Below are 9,875 nucleotides of genomic sequence, written 5' to 3'. Positions count from 1 at the left end.
ATATAGAGTCCCAACTGTCCTAATGCCGACAACAGGGCGTCTATGTAATTTTATTGTTAAAAACTTATCAAACTATATAGTACTCAAATGATTCACCAAATCTGGGGAACGCATCGGACGGACAGAGCGACGAATATAGCAAATTGTAATTGCTGAAGTTCGACTTTTCAAAAATAGAAAAATATTATCAATGTTCAGTATATTGGATAATATACACGTTGTAACTTCCGTTTTGCAAATTGAGGGTCTATCATTCATGTTGGCGCCGAAATATTCTACTCTGTTTTCGGTTTCATTTGATCATCAAAAAATAGTTTCATTCAGTAAACATACGGATACAGAAACAAATTTGTTTCCGTGGTGTCAAATCACTTTATATCTCGTAGTGTTGCTACCATTCTCTCATCCGATCATGTTTTGTAACGAGAGACTCGGAAAACTCATAAATCAAAAGCTTAGGACAGCGTTGTTGATTTCTATGAGGCTTTATAATACATATTTCAATATTTATTAGTATTAATATCATTATTGCATCACATATCAAAAGTCTGTTGATTCACATTAAATCTAGTCGAATACTTTGACATGTTGTGAATAGTTGAGAGAAAAGATGTTACGCAAAATATAACATTATTAGGATTAGTGTTTTGGTATAAATTGATAAATACAGGTAATTTAAGCGGCATAAGTTTATCCGCTGTAGGTATTAAATGACAAACAATTTGACTAAACTACCAAATTTATGGTCTAATTTATTTCACATCACTATATTGTTGTAATAAGTCTTTTGGAAGTTCAAGCTTTTTGATCGTGAAAGTCCACAAACTAGCATTGAGAAAGCCTTACATTCGATCACTTCAAAGAAGTTTGCACTTCTACCTTTGAAACGTGGGATGGATTTGTAATCTGGGACGGTGTTGTTAAATGTATAGTGCCGTGAGTTTGGAACGCAACTCCTTTCTACAAATTTAATATGTTATGCTTTTGGCGATTTTCAAATCGCTTCTAGCCAAAGACTGACAGAATTCTTTGTATGAAACAATGAACTATTGTAATTGTATAGTCTGGGCGTTGCCTTCAAAACCACGGCTTATAAATGACAATAACGATTCGGACCTTCAACCGGGGTAACTACGAAAATACTGCTGGGATAAATTTCATTCAAATTTATTTATCAAATCTTTGAAAATATTCGGCACACAAGGCAGGCTTAACTTATCTGTTCCAAAATCGTAAAGAATTTAAAATTATATTTCGACACAAGAAAACATGAATTTTTTAAAAACGAGAATCTGAAGCTTGAAAAGGAAACACATGTATACTAATATATATGTTGACGGTAATTGCATTAACATCACATAGTGAACGAAAAATTAAAATGGACATTTTAAAAAAGTGTTGGCTTCGTGGATCGATATTAAACCCAATATGATATTGTCTTTAAAACAAAAATATCATAATTAATAAGCAATTTGTGTTGACAATTAAAATAAAAAGAATTTATCTGTGTAAAAAAGCTAATATTTGAATAACATCGACAATCGAAGGAAAATGGTGTTATTTTTCCTGGTTAAATGTCAGAAGGCTTTTTCGACTGTAGGTGATTAAACTTTAATCAATTCTACTATTAACAATGAAATAGGATCTTACAAACACACTACACTAACCGAGATGTGGACCGTTTTACGGCTTTCCACGCTCCAACTCACAGTGTTGTTAAAAAAATGTACAATAAAACTGAAATTCTTCTGGTCGCATGGTTGGTCAGCAACTCGTAAAGAAGAGTGGATATATCTGTGTGTACTGTACAGTATATGTTCATTTCTGCGTCATATATATTTCTGCGTCATAACTGCCACGATGTTATCTTTACATGGAAACGATTAATTGTTTCATTTGATCATCTAATTTGCTGATAAACTCTTCTGTCGGTTCTGTTTTATATTATTTCTGCGACCAACAGCTGCTAAGGCCGCCGCCGTAGCTTTGTTTCATTCTCGATGTAAATGTTGTGTCGTACACGATTTATCTCCACAGTCTTTGCATAGATGGGCGATGGACACCGAAGTGGGCGTTGTTGCACTACTTTGAAACATAGCTGCAGCAGCCTTGTCGGGTGGCATACGGGTATATGAATAACTTTCGAACACTGGCGGAATAGCTTGGGCCTGATTCATGTACGTAATCATCCGTCGCATTTCTTCCAGAGCATTTGCTTGCATCATGATGTAATTTTTGGCTAACAACAAGGTGGCGATTTTAGATAGCTTTCGAACTGAAGGACTATGAGCATATGGAATAACTGAACGAAGTTCGTCCAGAGCGTCGTTCAAATCATGCATCCGCCGCCGTTCTCTTGCATTGATACTTAGTCGAACTGCTCGCTGAACTTTATGGATCTTTTTGCAATTCGCATTTTTTAAAGTACCCTTTTCGCTTTGCGACGTGTCTCTGTCTTCGCCACTATTTTCAGCCTGACTACTTGATGAACTGTAACTATGGATACATTTGTCGTCACCTTCGGATCGACTGCCGAAAACTTCCATCCGCTGCGCGTCACAGAACTCCCTGTTCTCCTTATTAGAATAAGTTGGTTCGTCCGATGAGTCCAATGATGTACGATGATTTTTACCGTCCACAACAACTATTTCCTCTTCATCCGATGTACAAGTCTGGAAATAACTTTCCGAGTCGTATTTGACGTCTCGCACAACCTCCATAGTGCTGGCTTGTGTATTTGGCCTAGACTCGGACGATGTGTGGTTTCCCCGTTGACAAAACACGATATTGTCCCGTCTTAAGTCACCGAATAAATGACACGATTGGTGGTCCTGCTGTTGCTTTTTATACATTCATCCGCCCTAAAGTAGCAATAAAATTGATACCAGCCGATGATTGCTAGGCTACGGTCTCTGAACGGACTCCTGTCAGTAGCGAATCAAACGAACCAATCAAACACGGTAATTAATTAATCGGATTAAAAAGCTGACGTGCATGCGTCGATTTCATTGGTTGATCTTTATGCCCGTAATAAGTAATGATGTTTCCAAAACATGACGCTTGGACGATGTTGATATAATATTCGGTATAATATTCCTGGTTTTTATATGAATGACTTTTACGCTTTTCCTGATGACGTATTGATTCTAGGATGTTGTATTTAACAATATTCTGTTATCAGTCACTTCGTCGCTCTCACGTGATTTGATGTGTGGTCTCAACGCGCAATTATTCACTGATGTATAAGTATCCATCTATCTGTCTATCTGTCTGTCTGTATATGTGTCTATGTGTCTATGTATGTATGTATGTATGTATGTATGTATGTATGTATGTATGTATGTATGTATGTATGTATGTATGTCCCCCCCCCCTCTCTCTCTCTCTCTCTCTCTCTCTCTCTCTCTCTCTCTCTCTCTCTCTCTCTCTCTCTCTCTCTCTCTCTCTCTCTCTCTCTCTCTCTCTCGATCTCATATATATGAGAAATGATACAATCTATCGCCAGTCAGATGGTACCATTATAAAAGTAATTCGTTCAATTTTCGTCTTGATGGTGGGGAGACAGGAGACAAACTAAACACCGTAACAATCACTCAAAAAAAGGATAAATGTCTTTTTTTTCTGATAAGATATGTTTTGGTATGGTTGGACTTTTCATATTCCACCATATTGCTATAAAAATTATTTTCATCTCTACAGAACCTAACCATATGTCCTGTTACACTAATTCGCTATAATTCAATTTCATTCAAATATTATCTTCTCTTACACTTTGTCTAATTTCATTAATTTCTTTACGTGTTTCATATTATCTTTTTTAAGACTTAATATTGTCATACACTTTCCGACTTTTTCTTATTCTTTTGTTCCAAACAAATCATAGTATTTCAACTTTGTTCTTTCAAAATATACATATTTATTCAAGTCGTTTCATGCAGCGGGTCTTTTATCTCCTTTGTCAGACTTTTTCGATTTGGACTTTTGGAAACACGGGGAGTTTTGAGCTGTTCAACTTTCAACATCAAAATGGCTGTATCAAATCAAAACTTAGAAATAACAAATTGACAAGGAAACAATGGTTGCCGCAAATATTTCACAAATACAGATACCATGATAAATACATTGACAAACTCTGTCATAAAAGTGAGCACATTGAGGGAACCACTCGCGATGTTCTATTGTAATCATCAGAAACATAATAGTCAATACGAAGGGCTTAATCTAGATAATTCTATTAGCAATACAGTGGGATGTGTCCCCGTGTCTTTATGCAAGTGCAATTGCTCGCGTGAGCGTAGAGTAATTGAGTACATTGCACCCGACGTGTCAAACCGTTCGTATTCATTTTATGACGTTCGCTGACTTATTCATCATTTGCATACACTGCCCATATGTCTACAGGATGCCCATCAAACATCGCCACACGTCGGAAATATCAGCCAGATTTCCCCCAATTTACAGATCTTAATGTGTTAACCGTTTATTTGCATGTAGTTTGGTCCTAATTTTTGCTGGTTGACCTCGCGTTTTCGTTTAGCACGGAATCGACAGCATGTTCTGTCGCCATGTGCGACTCTACTGTATTTAAGACCCTCTGTTGGTCCTCCGAGACAACTATTAAAAACCAAAGTTGTAGGAACTAGAACGGAACCAAGCTGTCCCATCGTTCGTGTTCGTCATATGCCGACCTTCTGTCTTTATTGGTGACCCCTTATCGATAAGAAAATTGGATGCCGCTATTCTCTAAGTTGAGAAAGCGAACGCCGTCTACAGTGATGAAAAACATATATCTAACGGCGATTTTCGAACAAAAATATAAACCCATCAGTGTGAGTTAATTTACGCCATGTAGGACTTCTGTGTAAAGGGTGAGTCAACAACCAAACCCACTCTCAAGTACTTAACATAACGAGTACCAGTGTTTGCTTGGTACACACACCGAGCGCCTAGATTTGAAAGGTGGCCACTTGACAACGTTATTAAAATCTTGTACGGCGGAAACGGCTCGTGAGTTGTATAGATGATCTAAACAATAAATATATAACCCTCAAACGGTAGTGTTACAAAGTTGTCGATAACACGGCTTGGTAATGTTTATTTCACAAGAAATGAATACGATGTTTTATTACCACCACCACCACCCCCCCCCCCCCTCCGAAAAAACGCAGCATCATGCTCAAATTGGTATTATAATTGTAAGATCGGTGGATAGATGAAACTCCTCACAACGATTTGGATCACAGAATTACTGATATAATGTATTGATCATTATTATAATTTAAACACACCTATTATCATCCAATCACCCTCATCTTCCCTGCACTATCACATCATCACAACATCACCTCTCCAACAACCGCCATCACTGCAGCCGCCGCCACCAACACCACCACCACCACCACCACCAACAACAACAACACCACCACCACCACCATCATCATCATCATCATCGTCACCGTGACAACTGCCAAGACCACCACCACCACCACCACCACCACCACCACCACCACCACAACCTTCTCTCTTCTCTCTTCTCCTCCTCCTCTCCCAATCTATATCACCATCATCGTTATCACCACCGTCGTGGTCGTCGTCAACCCCACCACCACCACCGACACCACCACCGCCGCCGCCGCCACCGCCACCACCACCACCACCACCACCACCATCATCATCACCATCACTGGTATCATCATAGCCTATCACCCTGCCCTGCCCTGCCCTCTCAATCCATCATAAACAACACCGCATCGCGCACCAAATGTGATGACATCAACAGTTATCTTAATTTGTGATAATTATCATGATTGTATGAAAGTGAAATGTAGTACTTCATTAGAGAATAGAGGTTTCTAAGATAAATCAAGAATTCATCTTAGTTTACTTTAAGTTTCACAATTTTTAAAAAAAAATTGTAGGAATTGTTATATATAATTCCATTATCCCAGTCTACGTAACTGCCGGTAACTTTTGTCTCAAAGCTGCGCTAGCTGCAGTTGGACTACTTTTTTAGTCCACTGGAGTTGTAGTTAGTGCAGCTTTAAGACAAAATATATACTGATTTTATCTGTTTCGATTGATGTACTGATTTCCTCGTAATATTGTATTCTCTGTACAGTATTGAATCATCTGTGGGTTAATACAACGAGTTCGAGTAACACTGAAGTAAAGCACTTTGTCTATATATATATTTGTGTGTCTGTACACATAGTATGGTACACTAGAACAGTGACAGGTTGAAATCGTGCTTGTCGCGTTGGGACGCTGATATTAGGGTGCGGACCACAAATATAATTTGATAGGATTTAATATAGCATACTATGTGTACAGACACACAAATATCAGGATTTAATCTATTTATGGATAACGTCGGCCTGTATATAATAGAGGTTTTTGGCATTTTAATAATTTTCAGTTAATATATTGTTGGGTGTCTGAAACTAATACACCAGTTACAGCTCGTGTACCTTTAACACTGTTGACGACGAGAGACGGTTAAGAAGACCACCTAGATCTTAACAATAACTGATTGATTGCTGCACATTTCGTTTTTCTACGTGCATCTAAATTAGGTTATGAATTCGATGACACATTCTGCAAATTTATGAGACAAGGGACCTTGCGTGCAAAATAATCATTTAATTTTTCATGTTGTTCTAAGTTAGAGAAGTGACACGTGTGTCATAAAAGATATTCTTCTGTTGAACCAAGCGGAAATTAAATTGATATTTCATATCATCTTAAGTAAAAGCCAAATTATTGAACTCTCACTTGGCTGATAGGCTACTGACGTACAACTTTCATTATTTTGGCGGGAAAATAATTATACATACATACATACACACGCACACAATTAACTGCGTGCGTGCATGCGGACAGACAGACAGACAGAAGGACGGACGGACGGACGGACGGACGGACGGACATACATACATACAGACAGACAGACAGACAGACAGACAGACAGACAGACAGACAGACAGACAGACAGACAGACAGACAGACAGACAGACAGACAGACAGACAGACAGACAGACAGACAGACAGACAGATAGATAGATAGATAGAGCTACTATGCTTTTTTTAAAGTTCAGACAGGACTATAAATCCAACCAAGATATTGATTTGTTAATAAACCATAAATGTAACTTCAACTGACGGTGAAAAGTATATCATAAATTATATGCATTATTAAAGTGTACTAAAATATCATTAGTGTTGTTATTGACAACAGGGTATTGTAAACTGTTAGCTTCCAATATCATGGTTGCATTAAGCATAATTCCATTGTGAATTGCTATCGAGGGGGTAACTGATATATCATTTAGTTAGTTCACTACTGTGTGGAATATTATTGATAAAACCGGTATAGATTGTCCACTGTAGAAAATTATGACGGAAATATCACACAACTCACAAATATAGTCCTTCTAGGCTTAAAAGAAGCAAATAATCATGTTAGAGGGGGGAGGAGAGGAGTGGAGGGGAGGGGAGGGGAGAGGAGGGGGAGAGAGGGATTGTACGTATTGTAGTCAGAATATATATTTTTTAATGCTGTTTTCTCTACTATGGACCTTAGCACTCTAAATTTGATAATGCTGTCTATCATTTTGTTCCCTTTGAGGCTAAGGTGGAGGAGACGATATTTTGTCGGCACTGGCTCTAGACCGCTAAGCGACGAATTCGCATTACTAAACCGTTCAGTTGGAGATTGGGGGTTAATTAGTGAAAGTACTGAACTTGTTTGTAAAAGAGATTCATTAATTTATGTAGACAATTGTCATTAGACAATTTCCTAGTTTTGAACCAACTCGTGTCACTGACAACAGTTCTGTACGTCTTTGGGAAATCCGGGAGTTCTATTGACACGGGACTGACGACACTTTCAAGGCAACATACATACAAACTCAACGATATATTATCAATTTCAGTCGCAGTCCTTCTCGATGTGACACCGGTCACGTGCACTTGTTCGTTTCATTCACTTCGGTCACGTGTACGACCAGTACCAAGGGCCGTCAGTAGCATATGGGACCCGCTGTCGTGTGCCTTGGTGCACGTGTTGGAGATTTGAACACAAAATAAACTGGAGTCCGCAATTCATTCGACGCCCACCTCCTTTCAACGTCTTTGTTGGCGAACAGTGGCAAATGAAATCGATTTGGCGAGCCAACACCGAAGCGAACACTTCGGCACAATTTATTACGCGTAATTCACACATTTGAAAAGTTTATAGAGTTTAACAACCCTTCCATCTCACCTTTCTGAAAAGCTGAGTTTGCTCACGCTCGTAAACTGAAGTGTAGCCATAAGTTGAAAAGAGACAAACGGCTTCTCATGTAATTGACGTCAAATGGTAACAAGGGATGAAGGAGGCAACGATTGGACACACGCGGTACGTAGGTTGCCATACTACAGGCGTCATGAAACAAAAGTAAATATCACACTTGCCAAACAACTTATTTGTAACTCAGAAATCAAAATAAAACGATACATTTCTCACGTTAAGTCAACTGTATTGTCTATCTAACTATAATAGAACACATGACTTGTTTTGGAAATAAAATTACGGCTCACTAGCTTCACCCACACTTGTTTACACATTTTTCGGCTTAATTTATCAATCATATAAATTTATATATAATCATAATACAATGTCAGGAAATCTGTGATCTTTCCAAAGACTGAGTTGTATCCGTAATCTGGTATATTGTGTTAGAGTTTTAGTTTATGAATATTTTAGGTCATTTCTAACTGGTATATTTTCCTGTAGATTGTTGATGTTATTTTTGGAAAACTCGTGATCTTTCGGAAGAGTGAGCTTCTACCATCATCAGTTACAGTTGGCTGGAGAGACGGAAGTTTTTAACTATTAAAATCGAAGCCTGGCTAAAGTGGTGTTCCATTTCAGATAGGTTGCGGTTTTCTCCTTTACAGCGCGCGCCCAGAGGTCCCTGAATTCACGCTTGGTGTGGTAGAGAACCCCCCAAACCACTACGAATACATTAAACGCTGAAATGGAGTCTCTGACGCGGAAGAGCGGACACGACTCACTGGATCAGGACTGATTAGAAAAAGGCAAAAAAAAAAGAGAAAAAAGAAACAATGCATTATGACAGCGGTCCATATGTCGCATTCAGGACAACCACCCCGAACTATGTATTTCACTTCTACCGTGGTATAATTACTGGGCGGACCGTTTTTCACTAGCACCAGTTCAACCCGTCCCCTTTTTCCTAACAGCTGTGCCGAAATATAATCATTTCAAAATAGCCCCTCTATTTAAGAGAGAGTGTGTAAGTTTTTCCAAAGTAATTCTACCTGTGTTACAATAGTGGGCAAATTAACATAAGAAAGAAGTCGCAAAAACAGAGTACGCTTTGCAACAACATATGGCTTGCCTACACGAAATTAGGCGCAATTTACTGTCATACGCCAGGCACAAAATTCAAATAACAAAAGATATATGAGTTGCTCTGCCCCAAGGACGAGACATTGATATAAGTCTACATCTACCGACGGGTTGAGGGCAAGACTTTCGCGCGCGCGGGAAATGTCCCACTTCTTGTGATGTAGGACGCATCTATCATAGTACCTTATTCTGCAGTGAATTGGAAACCATTTTAGGTTACCACAAATTAAATTCACACATGACTTGAACAGCATAATGTAAACTTCAATTTTATTAATACATTGAACTGGCATGTCTGTGAGTAGAGGTCTTCTACGTATACATTGTGTATCAAGCCTGTTTATGCCTCGGACGCATTCTGTAATGAATAAAATGTCAATTTACCAAATTTGTAATGTACAAACTACATTTCAAAATGATTGATTTTTCAAAAAATCTATTCAGTCTCAAAATTAATTTGCGC

General features: G+C 38.4%; 1 protein-coding gene across 1 annotated transcript; it reads right to left on the bottom strand.

Annotated features, from left to right (window-relative positions):
• Positions 1-1,426: 1,426 nt before the first annotated feature.
• Positions 1,427-2,756, bottom strand: LOC144445936 (uncharacterized). Its single transcript, XM_078135579.1, has one exon. The coding sequence runs from the start codon at positions 2,718-2,720 to the stop codon at positions 1,992-1,994; it is 729 nt and encodes a 242-aa protein (XP_077991705.1). The 5' UTR covers positions 2,721-2,756; the 3' UTR covers positions 1,427-1,991.
• Between the last annotated feature and the right edge of the window lie 7,119 nt (positions 2,757-9,875).

This window comes from Glandiceps talaboti, chromosome 14, assembly GCF_964340395.1.
Source record: "Glandiceps talaboti chromosome 14, keGlaTala1.1, whole genome shotgun sequence".
In the NCBI taxonomy this organism is placed as follows: Eukaryota; Metazoa; Hemichordata; class Enteropneusta; family Spengelidae; genus Glandiceps; species Glandiceps talaboti.
The sequence above is the reverse complement of the archived record's forward strand: the minus strand, read 5'-3'. Positions and strand labels throughout refer to the sequence as shown.

Excerpts from the sequence above, each read along its gene's own strand:
- LOC144445936 (XM_078135579.1), bottom strand. The coding sequence starts at position 2,720 with ATGGAGGTTGTGCGAGACGTCAAATACGACTCGGAAAGTTATTTCCAG.